The sequence below is a fragment of the Chelonoidis abingdonii genome, chromosome 5 (assembly GCF_003597395.2).
Source record: "Chelonoidis abingdonii isolate Lonesome George chromosome 5, CheloAbing_2.0, whole genome shotgun sequence".
Lineage (NCBI taxonomy): Eukaryota > Metazoa > Chordata > Testudines > Testudinidae > Chelonoidis > Chelonoidis abingdonii.
In genome coordinates, this window is record NC_133773.1 from 4107275 (window position 1) to 4128602 (window position 21328).

A 21328-nucleotide genomic window follows, 5' to 3' on the forward strand; every position below is an offset into this window, starting at 1 on the left:
GGCAAATTGGCAGAGGCCCTGGAGGTTTTTCGCCTTCCTCTGCAGCGTGGGGCATGGGTCACTTGCTGGTGGACTCTCTGCAGCTTGAGGTCTTCAAACCACAATTTGAAGACTTCAATAACTAGGACATAGGTTAGGGGTTGTTACAGAAGTAGATGGGTAGGGTTCTGTGGCCTGCTTTGTGCAGGAGGTCCGACTAGATGATCATATTGGTCCCTTCTGACCTATGAGTCTATAAGTAATCTCACAGAGACTCGAAATGGATCTCAGATTGCATCCTGCTTTGCTATGAGCCGGTGGAGACTTTTCACCCAAAGTGTAATGCCACACTCAACCAGAACCCTGGCTACCTTGGTGGCTTCTCTTTAGGGTCTCCTCCTCCTGAAGATCTGTAGAGTGGCAACATGGGGTTCTGTGCGTAACTTTACTAGACGTGATGCCCTAATACAACTGTCTTCAGCAGATGCATCCTTCAGTACAGTGGTCCTGTAGTCTGCGGTGTAGCATGGTTCCTCAATGAGACGCCCAGAGCGAATACCCATAGGGACCACAACTTGAAGAAGGAAGGACGGTGACTTATCTTACGATAATTGGAGTTCTTGAAGACATTTGGTCCCAATGAATATTCCACTACCCAACCTACTTCAGATCCTTTACTAAGTATTCGCAATAGAGTAGGAACTGGAGAGGGAATCAGTCCACATTGCCCCTTATGCCCTTGCTTCGGAGCATGAGAAGACTCAGAGTGCAGACATGTATCAAGAGATGACGACAGTAAAAATCTTCCAGTTTCAGGTACATGAAACGCATGCACACTCCCAATGGAATGTCCATAGGGACTACACGTCTCAGAGAGCTCCAGTTATTGGAAGGTAGGTAAGTAATTTTTCTTTTTGCCTGGATCCCTGTCTTCACCTCCCCTTCACGATGATAATTTAAGAGGGGAAAAATCTGCTGGGGGTTTACATAGATGATGACGAAGCTTTTTAAAAAAATGTGTGTAAAAATACGTATATTGGCTCCTGTTGAGAAAGTTTAAGGGCTTGAGAGGACAGAGATGAGGTTTGCATAATTGTGTATGTGTGAAGAAATAAACCAGGCTTTTTCTCTCTTGAAATCCATTCTTTTCTGTCAATATTTTGTTTGGAAAATCTGAAGAAGTAGCACAAGAGAAAACTTTAGCCAAAGGATGTCAGAACTCTGTCTGAAAGCTACACAAGAACCATTGAAAAATCTATATTTGAGTATAATAGATCCAGTAGTGCATCATACTGTTCAATGAACTAACTAGCTTTCCCTAGGGGGAAAAGAACCTTACATTTATTGTTGTTTAACTTTTTCGTTAAATATCTGTTCTGTGACCTGGACACACACAGATGCATGTAGGTACACTGTGAAAAATCACAGTATGTTCCAGTGATTGGAAGGCCATAAAAGGCTCCAATATTCCCACTACCCAAAAGCAGCAATAGATAAATATTTGGAGACGTCTGGGTGCCTTCTCCTGTGATGTTTAATGTTTATGGGGGGGAGGGATAGCTCAGTGGTTTGAGCGTTGGCCTGCTAAACCCAGGGTTGTGAGTTCAGTCCTTGAGGGGGCCACCTAGGGATCTGGGGCAAAATCAGTACTTGGTCCTGCTAGTGAAGGCAGGGGGCTGGACTCAATGACCTTACGGGGTCCCTTCTAGTTCTATGAGATAGATATATCTCCACATACACCTCTTCCCCAATATAACACTGTCCTTGGGAGCCAAAAAATCTTACTACATTATAGGTGAAACCGCATTATATTGGACTTGCTTTGATCCGCCGGAGCACGCAGCCCCGCCCCCCTGGAGCACTGTTTTACCGCATTATATCCACATTCGTGTTATATTGGGTCGCATTATAGCAGGGTAGAGGTGTATTAATAAATATGTTTTCAAAATTAAGGACCAGGTCCTCACCTGCAACTGGTGTAAATTCATATAGTTCCATTGAAGTCAATGGGGAAAGGCCAATTTACATCAGCTGAGGATCTGCTTCTAGTTAAGCCATTCACTTACTGCAAGAAAAAAAAAAGCATCTCGTTTTTCCGAGAGGACCAGTCACGTTGTTTGCTTAGAATTTAAAACAAAACAAACTTTAAAAATACATCTTTTCGAAGTGACCCAGTACATTTTTCAGTCACTGATAACACTAAAAACCTGTATTGCTTTTGAGTTGACCTAATTTTAATCTTGTCTGAATTGCTTTATGGTTAGCACTGTCACATGCCAAAAATAGATCCCATTAGTGGATTTAAATAATTTCTTTACTTCTGAAAGGACACACTGATACAAGCTTTGCAGACTGCTTCACTTTTTCAATCTTTCTTCTGTTCCAGGACAGGACACTGCAGTTGTACCAGTTTTGAAGCAAAATATGGAAAGTGTTTCACTGCTGACTGATCACAGCCAAATGAACAGTATTGACAGTAGTTTGAAAATCAGCAGTTAGCAGTTTGTTCGCTACCCACACTTTCCAGAGAGAACTAATTGTTTACAAGAAATCTGCTTTACAAGTCCGTTACAATAACCCTCCAACTTTGTCTATTTAAATATTTGCAAAGGGGAAGTATTTACCTACAAGCACACACTGGGAAAAATGGCAATGGAGGAGTACCTGTGGATGGTCATTGTGGGTTTTATTGTCGCTTTTATTTTGGCATTTTCAGTTGGTGCAAATGACGTTGCCAATTCTTTTGGGACTGCTGTGGGCTCTGGTGTGGTCACTTTGCGCCAGGCCTGCATTTTGGCTTCAATTTTTGAAACCGCTGGCTCAGTATTACTGGGAGCTAAAGTAGGAGAAACGATTCGGAAAGGTATCATTGATGTTAATCTGTACAACAGCACAGTGGATCTGCTGATGGCAGGAGAAGTTAGTGCAATGGTTGGTAAGTAACCATCTTTCATTTCTGAGTAAAAATAGACATCTAGTTATAATCCCAGGTTTCAGAGTAGCAGCCGTGTTAGTCTGTATCCACAAAAACAACAGGAATCCTTGTGACACCTTAGAGACTAACAAATTTATTTCAGCATAAGCTTTCATGGGCTACAGCTCACTTCTCCCATTCATCAGGCATTTTTCTATGCCATTTAGACATTCAAACTTTCAGTACTTGCATGTCTGGTTTTTCTTTCTCATTTAAAAGGAGACCTGGACTACTTGTATGAGTCTCGCCTTTTTTATTACTTACATTCTAATCACTGATTTTTCTTTAATGTTCATAACTTTTCATTTTTAAAAAAGAACGCTCGTTTTGTAAAATGGATTGAATAAATGGTCTAAAGAGGTACTGAACAAGTGACTTTTAATTTAGAAAAGGTATTAATAGGATAATACACCATTTATGGCCACACAAAAAATCTTGAAGAAATGGCAGTTTATAGTGAATACCCATTCTGAGGATTTAGTCAAATGGTTAATTTTACTAGAAGATTAAAATATTCACTTAGACTCTTCACTGACCACATGACTGATTATAATTACTGTATACTTGTTCTAGGGCCATAACAACATTAAAAGGAATAATAGATTAGAGCATGACCGACTTCATGTAATTTTAATCTTTCTGATTCATAGTCCCTCATAAAACTAAAAGATGTTTGTTTTTCCTGTCTACTGACATAGCTTTTGTTTGCTTTTAATCTAAGCCTTAGTTAGATCAAATACTGCATTCAGAGGGAAATGAAATTAGTCCCAGACCACGTTCTTCATTTCTGTGCAAGAAGTGCTGTGAACTCTGGACATGTGTGATAAGAAGGGACAGCAATAAGCACAGATGCAACCACATTTTTAAAAGGTCAGGGAGAGCCAGAAGGGCCAATTTTCAATGTAAAAAACAATTAAAATGGGGTCAGGGTGGTCACCCCAATCTCACCCTATATGATCTCTATAACCACGCTACTGTCTTGCAATGTGTTTCTTAAAGCCCCAGCTGCTGGAGTCATCTGATTATGTGGAAATATCATCTTATTTTTAAATGAAAGTTTCCACTCCACCCAGCACATGCAAGTGTTCCTCCCCTCAGAATCTCCCCCACCTCTAGCATCCTTCCCTTCTATAGCCATCCATGCATTTCTGTCTAATTCCTCTAATCTCACTACAGTTTGCATACAGTGCTTGTCAGCGAAGTATCTGCTGCACAAAGCCTAACGCACACAGCTGTTTTTCTCTGTGTTTTCCTCCAGAACACACTTTGTGTGGGGCTTCAGTCTGAGCATCGAGTGCTGGTTTCTCTAATACTGTTAAGAGGTTGTGTGCTCTGGGGTGGAGAGTCAGAATACCTCTTCAAAAGGGGAGATGGCATTCTGTTAGCACGGGTCCCAGAAGATCTTTGCTTTCTTTCACTAGCCAAGAGGAATAGGGGTCAGTCACATGGGTTACACCCCTGCCCCCCTTCTCTCTTTCCATGACCACTACTTGTGGAGATAATGCCAAATTCCGGGAAGAAGAGTATAAAAATATCTCTGGCCCAGTGCCTGATTTATTGTCTGGTAAATCCTCAGACACTAAGCCCTGGTCCACACTGGGGGCGGGGGGAGGGGTCGATCTAAGTTATGCAACTTCAGCTACGGGAATAACGTAACTGAAGTCGACGTACTTAGGTCGACTTACCGTAGTGTCTTCACTGCAGTGAATCGACTGCTGCCCCTCTCCCGTTGACTGCTTGCGCCTCTCATGGAGCTGTAGTACAGGAGTTCACAGGAGAGGGCTCCGTGGTCAATTTATTGTCTAGACTAGACATGATAAATCAATCCCCGCTGGATCGACTGCTGCCCCCTGATCTGGCAAGTAGTGTAGACATAGCCTAGGTCTCTCTAGATCTAGGATAGTGCCTTTTTCTAGGCTGGCTTGTACCACTATACTATATACTTAGACTTGCCAACATGGGGGGGAGGGGGACTTTTAGCACAGACATAGCTGCATAAATTTAAACGGCCACTTGCTCCAGTGCAGCATACCCTGCTTTGAAGTTGAAGTGACACATGTCTGCTGAATGTACTTTCTTAATAAACATGATCGCCTTTAGCAGGAAGGCTTCATTTTCCTCATTTGTATCTATTTGACACCCCAGTCCTGGAAACCTCTAGTCCAGGCAAAGGTGGCCAAATTTGTAAGCATTGAATGCTGCCTGCAAAGGCAACTGGCCAGAAGCTCAAAGAACACAGCTCATTTACAAAGACATTTATATAAGCCAGTCTGAACTTTGTGACCTGTTGCATTCCTGTCCTCCACTGATGGATTTAAAAAATAAATTCCACATTTTAAATCTCTGAGTTAATGAAATAAAGTTCACTAACCATAAATGCTCTTTTTCTTTGCCTTGATTCCCTCTCAAATTTCCTTCCTTTCTTATGCATACCAATTTTTTTTTTCCTTTGTGTTTTTCTCTCTGCCTTTTAATCCGGTTGTTTTTCTCCTTTTCTTTGGGCAGGCTTGGGAAACAATTTTTCTCCTCCTCCCTACATGGAATGGACTCTTAGCCACCATGATCACACTATTGTGCACAGTGTCTGCTTTAGTAATTTGAGGAGGGTCAGTGAAATGATTCTTCAGGGCACACCTAAATGTAACACTCTTTATATAAAGAGCAGAAGCAGCAGTGGAGCTTTGCTACTTAGTCTGGGGCTGTGCAGAGTTCCCAACGTTTAAAATGTTTCATTGAATTGGTTTCCCAGTAAGCTGGAGGTTTGGGGACCATTAGGATTTGGGGGGCATTTTGGTGAATTTTACCACTTGTATAGCATCAACCAATTGTCACAATATCCCAATGCAGTGAATATCTATTACCCCAGTGTTAGTGCTAGGAAACTCAGGCAGACAGTTTAGGTGACCTGACTAAGGCAGCAGAGGGAGATTGTGTCACAGCTGGGATTAGAAAGCCTGGAGTCCCTTGCTCTTAGTCCTGTGATTGGTCCACTCTTCCCAGCTGCCTCTTGCACTGTGGGATGCTCTACGGCCACGTGCACAGCACAAGAGCCAGATCAGCAGCAGGCAGCTGACTAGGAGGGGGAACATGCAGCAGCCATGCTCATAGCATTTACCCATAGTTGCAGATTTGTCTGAGGTCCCCCCCAAAATCAAAAATCATAGACTTCCCACGTCTCAAAGACCAGCCCTAGGTGGTCATAGTGGGAGCAGTGCAAAGCCTGTGGTCTTTATAAAATAATGACAAAGATGGAGAATGTTTGTAGTGGCATTATAGCCGTGTTCATCCCAGGATCTAAAAGAGATAAGGTGAGTGAGGTAATGTCTTTTATTGGACCAATTTCTGTTGGTGAGAGAGACGAGCTTTTGAGCTGCACAGGCCCAGACAGTCGGGCCTCTGTGACTTTAGGCTTTGCAGGCTCCAAAAGCTAATTCTGCCCTCACCCAAATTGTATTTCCCTCTGGTCGCCAATCTCCTGCCTTAAGTATCTCCAGGTCACCTTTATTCCTTGGGTCTTACCATCTAATAGTGCCCCAGTTACTTTCTCTCTAGTTCTCCTACCTTCTGCTGGCTGGGGGTGATAAAATAAGGGATGGTATCAGACCTTGTGTATTCATTAGCAATCTTGCCACAATTCCAGCATGCCTTTGGTTTTGTTGCACATATTTTTGTGACCTATCAGGGAGGGAACCAAATATATTCTATTTATAAAAAAAAATTGCTATATAATTTGCAATTTTATATCTGGTTGACCTATCTGATCTTTTTACAGACTCTACCACGTCTTCTCATTCACAGCACACCCCATGTGCTGGCCTCAAAAGTTCATTTATTCTTATTTTAGAGTAGGACAACAGAAACCTATAAATTACAGAGCAGGTGCTCCTTGTTTCAGCTGCGGCTTCCAATAGGGGTAGAAGTGCCAGCTGTTTTGGGACAGAGTCCTGGGAGAGATTAGTTATACTAGTTGACTTCCATACTGAGCTATATGCAGTACCAAGATTGAATAGCTCCATCTCTGTAAGAGGGAAATTTGATCATGAAATACCTGATTGAAAATGATAAATCCTTATTCAAACCTGTCTAAAGCATTTTCCTAAGTATACCTTGGGTTCTACCCTCATGTTCGTTGATCAGAGTTACATGTGTCAGTTTGGACAGTCTCAGCCAGAGTTTCCTAATCAAAGTAATATTGATGAGCTGGTGCTTACTCAGGTGATAGTTGTCCTAGAAGTGGGCATTGATATCGTAAAATTTCAGTCCCCATCCTCAGAAGGGCTTGTACGGTTTAGGTCCCCCATTTGGAGTCATTCCCAGAAATCACATTAGGAATATTGGGCTTCTCTTCTCCTGCTCCTGTCACTTCCAGCCCCTGCCTTCCTCTTTTTGAGCAACGCTCAGTCTGACTTGTCTCACTTCTCCCACTCTGTTACTATTATCCGCTGCCCACACAGCCCCTCCATCCACCTTCCTCTGTGACTCCTGTCTCTCCCTCTCCTCACAGTCCCTCCACTTGTCTCCCATTGCCTTCCACTTCCATGTTGATGGCCTTTGCCTGCCACTGGCTGCCCACCTCTTTGCTCTTTCTGCCTTGTTTGATCTTGAACCTAGATCAACTCGTCTACTTGCCAAAACAGTCTTCACAAAGCACTGCTCCCTCTGGTCTTCCAATTCTGGTCATCACCTTGTCTCCTCAGCATCACACACCTGTCCCTTATCCGTTGCCGCGCCACCCAGCGCTCCTGTAACTTTCAATCCTCCAGTGTTTTCTTTGCCATGTGACATCTTCCCTCTCTCTCCTCACTCTCGTCCATTGAGTCATTGTCCTGTTGCTCCTGAACCTTCTCACAGTGCTCTGTTTCAGCACTTCAGGGGCCTCGTCTGGTGCATAATTTTTTCATCATGTTACCCTGTGAACTCTGAAGGCCCGAGACCTCTCTTGTGAGGCACCCTAGAGAGGCTCCTCTAAATCCTCAGAGTAGGAAATTTGAATCAGCCAAGACCCCAGAGTGTCAGGACTGGGATGCATCAGTACATGCCCATTTGCCCTCTGCCAAGCCCAGCAGGGCAGCTTCCCCTCCAGAGCATCTGGCACTGTCGCCCTGGAAGCAGAGGACTCCTTCAAGCTCTGGCTTCTCTACAGAGTTGCAGCCGTGGTGCTGAGCTCCAACGAGGGATGGAGGCAGTGAGGGGGGGCAGCAGCTTCCCATATGTTTTTGTCACAGCCTTCAACTCCCAGGAGGCTCCATGCCAAGGCCTCCAGAGTCTCCCTGCTTCTAGGAGCGGAGGGGGGTTGGGATTCTGGGTAACAATACATGCTAAGAGACCTTGCCCAGTCATTGAGGGTCTCTGCAAAGCACTCAGTACTGGCTGCAGTGTGTCAGGAGAGGTAGGATCTCCCAGGGCAGCAGGGGTGCTGTTGCTGGTGCTCCCTGGCACAGGAAGATTTGGTCCAGATGCAGAGTTCCGACCTCTAGTGCAGCCCATGTCAGAGCCCTGTGAACTTCTGTCAATGCACCAAACCTCACCCATCACAGAGACAATTCAAGCCACTTGAATCCTCTACCTGGGCCAGTTTGTCCTGACTTTGAGCTGAAGGACCTTGCCTATTAGCAGGAAGGGGAAGGGAAAGCAAAGGACCTCTGCTTTCCCCAGGTGACAGAGTATCCCTCCTGGGACCAGAAGGTCCTTGATCTGCCAGAAGAAGTCAGGGAACTTCCTGTTTGTCTATATGGCCTGCCTAAGGGATTCCCCAGCTCCTGCAAGTGACAAGTAGAAAAGGGCACAGCAAGGCACCCTGGTCTCTACGCTATTGAGCATTAGGCCTGTTGACCACTTTTACTAAGGTGAGCTGCCCAGTCCAAGAGGCAGCCACCCACTTAGGGAAGATTTATTCAATCCTATAGCCACCAGAGAAAACACAAATTTAGTTCTGGGTGTAAAATCTGTGTCCAGTGCCTGAGAAGCCAAAGTTAGCAGGGACCTGTGAGAAACTGAGCCAGAGGGATTGCAGCCATAAGGAGACTGTGGAGCCCGGCATTTGGAGATATGCCCAGGTTGTGACCTCAATTGCCTGCATCAGGCCAATCAACCTGACTCTCTAGCTTCAATAATTATGGCTTTGAGAGAAGTAACCTGCCTGACCCCATGTGTCAAACCTGTGAGATGGGTCTATTTTACAGTCTCACCATTTACCTCCAGGAAGATCTGAACTTTATTTTCTGCACAGATTGTGGCTTGCTCTGATTTTGACTCAGCAGAGCTTCCTGGAGCGCTGAAGCCTAGGCCACCATCGCCTTGGGAAAGAGACAAGATGCTGTGACAGGACTGGAAGACTGCATTTTGATCCGCTAGTGGCATCCTAGATGCATAAGGAATACAGTCAGCTGGGGATTCGGGGAGAGGCATCCTGCAAGGTCACTATCCAGTGGCCCCTGTCTTCTTTCTGCTCTAATCCCAGTCTTGAACTGTGGAGTATCTCCTACTGTCATGGTATATCTCTTGATGTGTCCTATTGACCCTATTTTTACTCCTTTTCTCATTCCTACCCTCTATCATCTCTCTTGGCATGCTCTGGTTTTCCAAAACCTAAAAATCCTCTCCCTCCGCCCCATCTGTCTCTTCAACTTCCTTCCTTTTCTCTGGAATATGTATTCTGTTCCCACTGCCTTCCTCCTCTAATTCTCTGTTGCAGTGGTTCTCAACCTTTCCCATACCTGAACTCCCTCAGACTCTGCCCACTTAGCAATACACACAGGGTATGGTAGACACTCTGTCCGACACCTGTCTGACCCCCAGGTTGAGAACCAATGTCACCCTTTGTCCGTAGACAGAAGCATTCAGAGAAAACCACTGCTGGTCAGTAAGGTATTCAGCAAGGGCAGAGCCACATTCAGCAAGGAAAATCTTGTGTCTTCGCTGAGCAATATCCAGTGATTCTAAACTTTGCCATGTGAAAGCCAACCGACATCAGTGTAGAAGAGGAGCAGCCAGTGTTGAATGCCCTTTTCGTCACATAAAATAGCAAAGAAGGGTGTACTGGTGGGCTTACCTTTGTTAAAGTTCATAACTTTTCCAACCTCAACTACCTTTTTTCAGTTCCACTGACATCGTCTCTGCCACCAAAGCTTCCTGGCAAATTGAACAATGTGTCCAAATGAATGGGATGTACTCTGCCTTTGAAAGGAGCATGCCGAGTTCCCAGTCCAGACAGCATTGGCTCTGGAATATTGCCTGAATGTTAAGACCTTGAGATTGACAAACTAGCATTAGTGTTCTCTTGATGCGCTTCTCCAGTTATTTGCTCACATTGTGTCTGTCCCTTAATTGTAAATCTAGTTCCTTCTCTGATTTTTCTTTTCCTTGCCTTACCACTTGTCATCCAGCAAAAGCATTGCTGTTCCTGCCTAGGCTGGGATATTCAGCCCCTTTGGAGCATCTCTGTGTTGCTTCATGCACCCCTGGTAGTCAGAGTTGTTGAAAGGGCATTGCACCCTCCAGTAGTCACCTTCGCAAAGCACCCAAAATACACCACAATGTTCTGCTGCCAAGTAACTGGACTTGCTCCAGCAACATTTGAGACTAAGAACCTCCACAGCGTATTGGTCAAATCTTTCATGTCTCTTTGGGCTTTCCTGGGATATTCATGTCTCATCAGGTATGGAATGGCTTCCGTATGAGGAGAGATTAATGAGACTGGGACTTTTTGCTTGGAAAGGAGATGACTAAGGGAGGATACGATAGAAGTCTATAAAATCATGACTGGTGTGGAGAAAGTAAATAAGGAAGTGTTGTTTACTCCCTCTCATAACACAAGAACTAGCAGTCACCAAATGAAATTAATAGGCAGCAGATTTTAAACAAACAAAAGGAAGTATTTTTTTGCACAGTCAACCTGTGGAACTCCTTGCCAGAGGATGTTGTGAAGGCCAAGGGTTCAAAAAAGAACTATATAAGTTCATAGAGGACAGGTCCATCAATGGCTATTAGCCAGGATGGGCAGGGATGGTGTCCCTAGACTCTGTTTGCCAGAAGCTGGGAATGGGTGACAGGGGATGGATCACTTGATGATTTACCTGTTCTGTTCATCCCCTCTGGGGCACCTGGTATTGGCCCCTGTCAGAAGACAGGACACTGGGCTAGATGGACCTTTGGTGTGACCCAGTATGGCCGTTCTTATGTTTGCCCTGTATGCATGAGGGTACAGCAGTCTTTATTGAAAGTGAGTTTTTTCCCCAGCAGACACTTTTATGCTTATTAGCTCTGACTCTACGCACAAAATGATTAAATGGGTCATAAGGGTTAAAAGCTACACAAAGGCAGCACAGCTGTAGTAAAGCACTTCTGTGCCACCCCAATGTCCCGTTAGCCTGAACTAGACAACAGGACAGAAGTGAACTAAAGATAAACCTGGTCCGTAAATATTGGAGTGATCAGGAAGTGCTGTTTGTAAGACAGAATCTCAAGGAGATTTGAAATTCAGAGCTCAGTTATGTCAATGTGTCCTTCTAGCGGCTGACGGAACAGCATAAAGAATGTTTTGTTCTAGTTTCTATTGTGGGTGCAGGGAGTAGGCAGCGTTGGGAGAGGAATGTGAGCATGTGGTTGAGACAGCCATGCAGTACACTGTTGTTATTGTTGGTGCTATTATCATTGTTTATATCTGATATTTTCCTCCCCTTTCAACTTCTAGGTTCTGCTGTTTGGCAGCTGATTGCCTCTTTCTTGAAACTCCCAGTATCTGGGACCCACTGCATAGTGGGTGCTACCATCGGATTCTCACTTGTTGCGATCGGTACGCAGGGTGTTCAGTGGATGCAGCTTGTCAAGATTGGTAATTGACATTTCCTTTTATGCGTGAGGGTATGTGGAAAATCATGCACTGACTGCAAACATTTTTACAGAAATACTCTTTCATGATTCTAAAGTGCTGTATTTAACTTCCATCCCCCTCAAATCCTGTTCAGAAGGCATGTGTGTGTCATGTTCACTAAGGGCTAGATAGTGACTTGAGGCACCTCCCAGAGCAAGGGGTGGTGTGTAAACTGCATCACCCCAGGAGTAGCTCCAGGAGACTTTGTTCCTCAGGGGCACTCCCTGGGCTGACAGTTCCTCCCCTGTTAACTCCCAAGGGGGAGTACTTTTGGTGGTGACTGATACCAGCTGCAAATTATGACATCTCCCTCTCTTCTCTCCTCATATACACACACAGGCTCAGCTGTACTGGTCAGCAAATGAGGTGTGGAGCCAAAGTGCCCCTCCTCCTCCTCCCCCCCTGCTCCGAAGAGGGATTAAGCATTCATGCAGCACCCACCTACGCTTGAGGACCTGGTCCCAACATCTAGGGTAGCCCCTATAGGAGTTTGAGGGTTCTTACCACTCCGCAAGTCACACTCTAGCCCTGTGTTTGTTTTATGGAGAAGGTACTAGCGTACCACAGGGGCATTTGACTAATTGAAACTAAAAATTTTTTTAAATTCTGTTCTTATATTTTTGTTGAAGGTAAAATAGCCAAAAGGCAAAGTGTGAAACATCAGTGTGCACGAAACTTTTAAACTGATCCATCTGTTCTTAAAACCACATGTCCCGAACCGTAAGCACTCTTGGGTGGGATTTTCAGAAGCGTTCACACTGGCTTAACTCTGCTTCCAGGGAAAGCAGTGGGAGTTTTACCCCCGACTGCAGTGGGAGAGGAGCGAGGTCAGCTCTGAGCACTTTTGACAGTTGTAAAAAGTTATTCGCCTTGTCAAAACTCAGATCACAACAGTATATTCTGTAACTCGTTGCAATAAATCTTGGCCCTGACCCTGTGAGTTGCCCCTAACAGGCAGATCCCTGTGCCTACATCGAGTCCCACTGAATGCAGTAGGGCTCCAAATGGGAACAGGGGTCTGCTCATCCAAAGCAGCTTTCAGGATTCAGGGCCATAAAGATTAACCAAAGATCAGGATTCTTATTCCGATAGCATTCAGCCATGGGAAAATTCTTGTGAGTAGTCGAGTTGCTGTAATTGCAGTGTTATTTTGAAAATCTCACGCGAGAGGTTTCCAGAAGTGCTTAGCATTAGTAAAACTCCCATCAGCTTCAGTGGGAGTTGACGTAAGCCAATGCTGAATGCTTTTAGAAATCCTAGGAGAGCACCCAAGCTATATAATCGCAATGACAGCTGTGCAAGAAGAATCAGCATAAACTTTGTCCACTGGTTATTTTCCTATTTGATAAATACAGAACTTCCTCAATTACATGGGATGGTACCACTTATTGGTTGTTATATCTTTTTTTCCTCAGTTGCCTCCTGGTTTATTTCCCCACTGTTATCTGGTTTGATGTCTGGAATGCTGTTTCTGCTGATTAGATTCTTAATTTTAAAGAAGGTAAGAGGCTAGCAACTCTCCACTGCAGTGCGTGGAGGTCATGACTGCTGTACTGTAGGCTGTGCACCATTTGGTTGTCGACATTTCCAAGGAGTTAAAAGGGTGCTATGTCAATCTAAAGCATTTATTTTAATATACACTACTTCACTGGGACATGATATAGTGGGATAGCTGCTTTATCAGCATATCTCCTTGAAAATGGCTTTGCACAATGATAAATGATAATGAATGCTGCTTAACCAGGACAGTGCTAGCGTAACCTTTATTTAATAGGAGTGAATTAGCTAGTGCCAAGTAACAAAACTGAGTTTAACAGGTGTGAAATTCTGAGCTCTGGTTTTCTGGTACACCAGAAGTCAAAAAAAGATTGAGGTGGATGTTATCCTGGGTGCTCAGGAAGCCACAATTGGTGGCGGCTGGATTTCAGTGGCTTCAGTTGAGGTGAGGGCAGCAGCATCCAGGACTCAATAAACCAAATAGTTCCACATTTTACCTGCTCTGTCTGCATTTGTTTGCAAACCAGCAGTGCTTGAAGTCAGATGCTCGTTTATTATCATTTTCTGCCTCCCTCAGACCTCTCAATCTGCTGTGGCCCAAATACGGGATGCGGTGTCACAGAGACCCAAAACAAGAACAAAAAAACCCATACAGGAGATTTAAATAGATGCAGTATTAATTCCTTTGGCATAAGTAACTCTTCAGTAGCCTCAGCTTCATTCTTTATTTCTAATATAAATAAATGTCAACAATAAAAGTGGGGGAATATGGAGAACTTTGGGATTATAATGCATCATGTCCTACCTTTCATGTGGGACATTTCAGTGAGATGGTCTCCCTCACCCCCTCTCTTTTTAAACCTGTGAAATGAAATGCAAAAAACATACATAGAACAACAATCAAGCCATATATCTAAGCACTCAAAACTCAGGAAAAGTCACAGGTTAGGCTGAAAATGCAACTTAAAACTCAGCCCACTTGTGTGTATGAATTACATGATGGCATATTTCACAAAAAACATATACAATTTTTTGTACAATGTTAGATACACACGGGTAGCAACTTGTACAACTGTGCATGTATCACAGTAGTTCTTTGAATATGTATCAGCATGGATGCGACTGTTCGGTGAGAGGTGCCTCACGTGAGAGACCAGAGTGTGTTTGTATAGCAGTGTATGTCCAGGCTGTGCATGCCTCCTCAGGCTGCCTCCTCCTGCTCCCATATGAGGGTAAAAAGGATGGGATGGTCACGACCCTCCTCTCAGTTCCCTCGCGTTTGGCAGTGACATAGAACCTGGTGAGTGTCCAACCCACTAATTCTAAGCATTGGCTAATCCTTGTACAAGCAGTTAGAACTCTTCTGATTCTTCCCCACACAACCGCCATGATCTATATCAACTCATCTGGACTGAGTATTATTGGTTAGGCCCCATCCTTCCTGCCCCCACATCACATTCCCCACTCCTTCCATACAAGGTTACTTAGCATGGTGGACTCAAAACCTGCAGGCTTCAAACCCTGTCCATCCTGCAATGGTCTAATTCCACAGAAAGATGTACACAGTAAGTATTTCTTCTGCCTAAGAGAGTCACATACACTGAGCAGATGTTTGTGCCTATCCTTCAGTGATCACCGCCATGGAAAGACCTGCCAGCTTCACCTACAAGGTTCAACTGCCACTAGCCTTGTCTGGGTACTGACCAGTCCAATGCCTGTCCTAAGAGCCAGCCCTATTCATGTGGTATGCTGCCACTGCCCTGTTGGGGTTACTGTGGTCTACCATCCATGTGTTGAGATGGTCAATTAGTGACCAAAGTGGCCTTGCAAACAGTTATGGATGTCTTTGACACCATGGCCAGGTCTGTGGCTGCTGTAGTAACAATGCGTGGAACCTTGTGGCTCCAGGTGCTGAGAATCCCAAGAGAGGTACAGGCCGTAATCGAGGACTCACAGAGCTGTTTAGCAAGCAGATATTACTCTGTGCTCATTAAGACTTGTGATGCTGCACGAGATGCTGGCAGGCAAGAAGCTGCATACTTTGGATGTGTCCAGAATTCTGCTCTATTTTCTTAATAGGCCCAACCCTTACTGGTTGTCTCTCTTCTAGTGTGTGGCCAATTCTGGCACCCATCAGAAGGCCAAGCCATCCAATCATAGAGAACCTCCAAATGCATCACAGTGTGTGTTTCCACCTCCTATCAGATGGCTGGCAAGTCTCTCCCTCTGAACATCAATGCGTACTCCAGCAGGGCACAGGCAGTCTCTTCTGCCTGCTACAGGAACATTCCAGTCTTTGAAATCTGCAAGGCTGTAGGCAAGCCACTGACTCCCTTTAAACATTATGCCTTTGACAGGACAGCCAGGTCAAGTGCCAAGCTCAGGAGATCAGTACTGCTACCACTGTTTGATTAATGCAGCTGAAGCGCCTCACTCCTACCATCCAGAAGAGAGGCTGCATGCCAGTCACCTGTAGTGGGATCTATGACACATACTCGAAGAAGAGAGAATGTTTACTTGGCCTAGAGTAACTATGGATCTTTGAGATGTGGTCTGTGTGGAACCTGTGAGTCATCTTCAGCTGCCAAAGGAACCATTGGACTAGGTTATCATAGAATATCAGGATTGGAAGAGACTTCAGGAGGTATCTAGTCCAACCCCCTTCTTAAAGCAGGACCAACTCCAACTAAATCATCCCAGCCAGGGCTTTGTCAAGCCAGGCCTTAAAAACTGCTAAGAAAGGAGATTCCACCACCTCTATAGATAACCCATTCCAGTGCTTCACCACACTCCTAGTGAAATAGTTTTTCCTAATAGCCAACCTAGACCTCCCCACTGCAACTTGAGACCATTGCTCCTTGTTCTGTCATCTGCCACCCCTGAGAACAGCCAAGCTCCATCCTCTTTGGAACCCCCCTTCAGGTAGTTGAAGGCTGCTATCAAATCCCCGCTCATTCTTGTCTGCAGACTAAACAAGCCCAGTTCCCTCAGCCTCTCATCATAAGTCATGTGCCCCAGCCCCCTGATCATTTTCCTTGCCCTCTGCTGGACACTCTCCAATTTGTCCACATCCTTTCTATAGTGGGGAAGCCCAAAACTGGATGCAATACTCCAGCTGTGGCCTCACCAGTGCCGAATAGAGGGGAATAATCACTTCCTTTGATCTGCTGGCAATGCTCCTACTAATACAGCCCAATATGCCATTAGCCTTCTTGGCAACAAGAGCACACTGCTGTCTCGTATCCAGCTTCTCATCCACTGTCATCCCCAGGTCCTTTTCTGCAGAACTGCTGCTTAGCCAGTCAGTCCCCAGCCTGTAGCAGTGCGTGGGATTCTTCCATCCTAAGTCCAGGACTCTGCACTTGTCCTTGTTGACTCTCATTAGATTTCTTTTAGCCCAATCCTCCAATTTGTCTAGGTCACTCTGGATCCTATCCGTACCCTCCAGCATATCTACTTCTCCCCCCAGCTTAATGTCATCCGCGAACTTGCTGAGGGTGCAATCCATCCCATCATCCAGATCGTTAATAAAGATGTTGAACAAAACCGACCCCGGGACCGACCCTTGGGGCACTCTGCTTGATACCGGCTGCCAGCTATACATGGAGTCGTTGATCACTACCCGTTGAGCCCAACAATCTAGCCAGCTTTCTATCCCCCTTATAGTCCATTCATCCAGCCCATACTTTTTTAACTTGCTGGCAAGAATACTGTGGGAAACAGTATCAAAAGCTTTGCTAAAGGGAGAGGGAGTGTCCTGGCTGACCTACCCTTAGTGCCCTGGCATGAGGAGGCATGGGGTACATGCACCGCCCCAACAGATCCTGCTATTCAAAAACACTCAGGTCTTGTGCACATGAGCTACATACAAAACTAAAGTGAGACTCTCATGACTACAACATCTTAAAGAACTGTAACTATTGGGTAATAGCAGTTCTTAACACTGAACAGCATTACTTGTGAGGCACAAAAGTGTTTATATGAATTTACACTGTTACACTCATCTGCTCCATTTATACGTGTGACTGTCAATATGCTACACCGATTTAATACAATGACCTATTTAGCACATGTAGAAAGCTTTGTCAGCAGATGGAAACATTCAGTGTGCACTTGGTTTTAAACTGGCTAGAAATAGGGTTTTAGAAATCACTGAACAGGTCACTGCAGTAATACCTAGAGCCATAGCAAGATCAGGGCCCCATTGAACTGAGTTCTGTACACACACACAGTGAGAGAGTCCTTGCCCCAGAAAGCTTAGAGTCTAAATGGACAAGACAGATAAATGGGTGGGTGGGTAAATAGAGACACAAAGAGATGAAATGATCTGCCCAAGGCCATTCAACAGGTCAGTGGCAGAGCCAAGGACAGAACCTAGGTCTCCTGACTGGAGTCCAGCACCCTATCCACGAGACAATGCTGCTGCCCATATCTTTAAATTACTCGCCATCAAACTGCTATGGTGGCCGCCTTTCCCAAGCTGCTATCCTATTTGTGACCAGAGGCACCATTGCTATGAAAGTAGCTTTTATGAATAATCATACAAACCCAAATCTTTTCCTCAGCATCTACCCAGGGTAACTGGGCTGGAGAGTAGGGAACACAGTGGTCGGAAGTAGGGGGGAAAGCCAGAAAATCCATCCACCTGATGATGGAGATGGGTGATTTTTTCCTCAACCTTTGCTAGTCCTGGTTCTTGTGTATACAGCAAACCCATGTGACTTTTCCTCTTTTCTTATTATTATTCAGGAAGACCCTGTACCCAATGGTCTTCGTGCACTTCCAGCGTTCTATGCTGCTACAGTAGCCATTAATGTGTTTTCCGTCATGTACGCAGGGGCACCAGGTGAGTGCAAACTCTTGCATGTGAAGTCCAGAAGGAAAGCTTTGGTCTGCCACGCATTAATATTCATTCATTTTGTATTTGCTAACAGGTCCTGATGTGCACTGTTGAATAATAATAAAAATTTAATGCATGTTAAATTCTTACTTTGACAAATAATATAGGCAAAGGATTAGTAGATCTCGTTCCATTAGTCTCCCAGAACCTTAATGGTTTCCTTGATTTTTAAAATACAAACGTATGGCAATCTGAAGATCAAGCAGTCTGTTCAGTAGAGTATCTTTTTACCCTGAGCTCCGTTGCTGCCCTCTTCTCTGTCACTTGTGCCTTCCTAGGAGGCGCAGGACCAGCCCACTCAGATTCTTTCTGGATGTTTTGCCATAGAGGACATAGTGCTGCAGTCCCTTTAGTGCTGCTTGGGTGTTGTGAGAGTGGTCAGGCTTTTTAAAACTGCAGTTAGCAGCCCAGGTCCTCAGTGTGTGTAAATTGGCTACATTGTTGAGGGCTTGGCCCAGTGTATCTAAATTAATTTCCTTTGTTTTCTCCTCATTACAAGAAACTGTCCATAGCCAGTGTAGCATTAAGGCAACTCCTCTGAGGGGCTGTGTGTATTACAGAGATACTACTAGCAGCTCTGCGTCACCGTAGCTATGCCGGCATGAGCCAGTAGTGTAGAGGCAGCTTACTCCGACCGAAGGAGTTTTCACATTAGTGTAGGAACAGCACCTCCCTGAACGATGGTAGCTACGTATGATGGAAGCGTTCGTCCCTCGACATAGCTGCATGTACATAAGGGGTTAGAGCAGCATAGTCAGAGTTGTGGTTTTTCACAGTTCTGACCAACATAGCTATATTGACTGACATTTAATTATAGACCAAGCCTCATATAGTACATGGAAGGGACTGGGGATTCTGAGGGGGATGTTGATGGATAGTACTGAGAGGTGAAAACATTATCTAGTAACTATTCCCTTCTCTTAATTGGATTGGCGCACATGCTGTTTAAGGATAACCAGAAATGTTCCTTTCTAGTTCTGTTCACAGTGTGTTAGCCAGGCATTCTGCAGTGGCTTAATAAACAACATAAACTAAAAAGTAATCTTAACATCCTTCCTTTCTCATCACACTTTCTACAAGATATAAATGAAGAGAGAAGTCTGTTTTAGACATAGCAAAATAAGTGGTCAGACTCTGAGGCCCCTGTTCTGTAAGCTCTTACACAGGTGGTTAAGTATTCCCATGGTTTTCAAGATAAAGACAAAGGTAAGTGTTTGCAAGATCAAGGCTCAAGTTCTTTCTTCCCTGAGGACCTGATCCTGCAACTCCTAAATACATAATCAAATTGAACTTGCACAAGGCACTCTATTGACTTCAGGGAGGCTACTTATGTGAGTATGAGCTACTCACATGATTGAGGATTGCAGGAACGAGACCTTGGTGAGCAAGGCACGCAGGTGGCCTATTAAGCAGATTTTGAGGTGAGCATCAGGATTTACTGTCCAAAGCAAGGATTTACCATAGTAGACAATATGTCTTGATGTATGCTAAAATACTGATGTTCGCACTCATTGTGTGGCTGGTCCAGCACCAGTGATGTTGATTGGAATTTTGCATTGACTTCTATGGGAGCAGGAGCAGGGGCATTGTTGCAGAAATCCTGAGGACCATGTCTTCAAATCTGTGCATGCCATTTTAGGACTTCAAATATCCCATTGTGCAACCACACGAGTCAGGGTTACCTATGGATGTGTGTGTGAACCTGACCATCCCTTTCACATGTGTTACCAGTAGGCTGTGAACTGAGGACATTTTGCATGCAGTGCAGATGAGCTGATGTTGTCTCTGCTGATATGTTACTTCCTTTGCTGATAGTAACAAAAAGCTGCTGTTCTCTAGGGGACAATCCCCAGAGGGGGAGACAACACCCACTTTGCCAGTGTTATTACCTTAACACCAACTTTCTTCTGCATCTCAGGGTATATACATGCCTAAATAGTGCGCTAGAAAATACTCGTGAAAGTATGGCCCCCAAATCTCTAAGTGTTGAGGCTGACAACAGCTAAGAATCTGTAACACTCAAGCCTATACATTTTTAAGAGGTTCATCTTTATTCTTTTAGTCAGCGTAAATAAAGGAGTTGCACTGAATATTCTCAAGTGAAATTCCTGTTCCAATGCATTTGCTTTCAGTATAGTTTGTAAATCCACTTCAAATGTTAACTTTCTAACCATAGAGAAATAGTTCATTCTTGACCTCAGTGTGTGGCATTTGCCAAATAAGTAAAATTTCATTTTTGCCGTAACTGAGGTCTTAATCGGCCAAACTGACCCTTTTCAAAAGCTTCATCCCTTCCCTTGTAAAGGCTTGCCTCATCATAACAACTCCAGCCCTACTGAAAGAGCTTCTTGGCTACCAAGTTGTGGGGTTCAGTTAGGCAGGGTGTTATCTTTAATTCTGAAGTTGTAATATTTTAAGGAACTGACATTTTTGCACATTAACCTTTAACTTTCTTTTTTTCTCTTCACAGTGCTAGGACTGGTACTTCCTATATGGATAATAGTCCTAACATCATTTGGTATAGCTATAGTATTTGCTGTTCTAGTGTGGATTTTCGTGTGTCCGTGGATGAAGAGAAAAATAGAAAGTAAGTATTTGGTAGATGAAATGCTATGCTGTAAAATCCCTTGTGAACTTGAATATATTCTATTTTAGGTTTTGAAATATAGGTGTTAAAGGAAAGAAAAAGGACTTGCACAATGACTGTATTTAAACCATTTCTTTTATTTTACTGTAAAGTTAAACTAATCAAGCCTTTTTGTTTTACAATAGATTTTTAACTTAAAACTACCTTGTGATGTCTGCTGAACAGGGTTGCAGAGTTTAAAAAATAGGAAGTTTCAGATTGCATTAGCAAATTGCAGGGCTTCAATAACATCACCTAGTGAACTTGTAGATAGGCACAAGGCATTTTCATGGTTCTCAGAGAGGCTAATGAAGATAAATATGCTAGTAATAAATTCCCATGAAAGAATGTATGTCTAGATTAATTAACAAAACAGAAACCAAACCACTCAGGTTGCTGTATTCAAGTTTATATTTTTAATGATACTGGCATTTTATTAGGAACACCAGCAGTAGTATAGATAAGTTTGAATAACCCTAA

At 44.2% G+C, this 21328-nt stretch overlaps 1 protein-coding gene across 5 annotated transcripts in view; it reads left to right on the forward strand.

The window, feature by feature from the left end:
• SLC20A2 (solute carrier family 20 member 2) overlaps nt 1-21328 on the forward strand; it is a 74162-nt gene that overhangs the window by 24876 nt on the left and 27958 nt on the right. For all 5 annotated transcript variants that reach the window (XM_075066054.1, XM_032796561.2, XM_032796564.2 and 2 more), the window contains exons 2-6: nt 2366-2914; nt 11646-11786; nt 13241-13326; nt 18072-18168; nt 20693-20809. In XM_075066054.1, the coding sequence (XP_074922155.1) occupies nt 2626-2914; nt 11646-11786; nt 13241-13326; nt 18072-18168; nt 20693-20809 (730 nt within the window). In that variant the 5' untranslated portion in view covers nt 2366-2625. The remainder of the gene's footprint in view (nt 1-2365; nt 2915-11645; nt 11787-13240; nt 13327-18071; nt 18169-20692; nt 20810-21328) is intronic.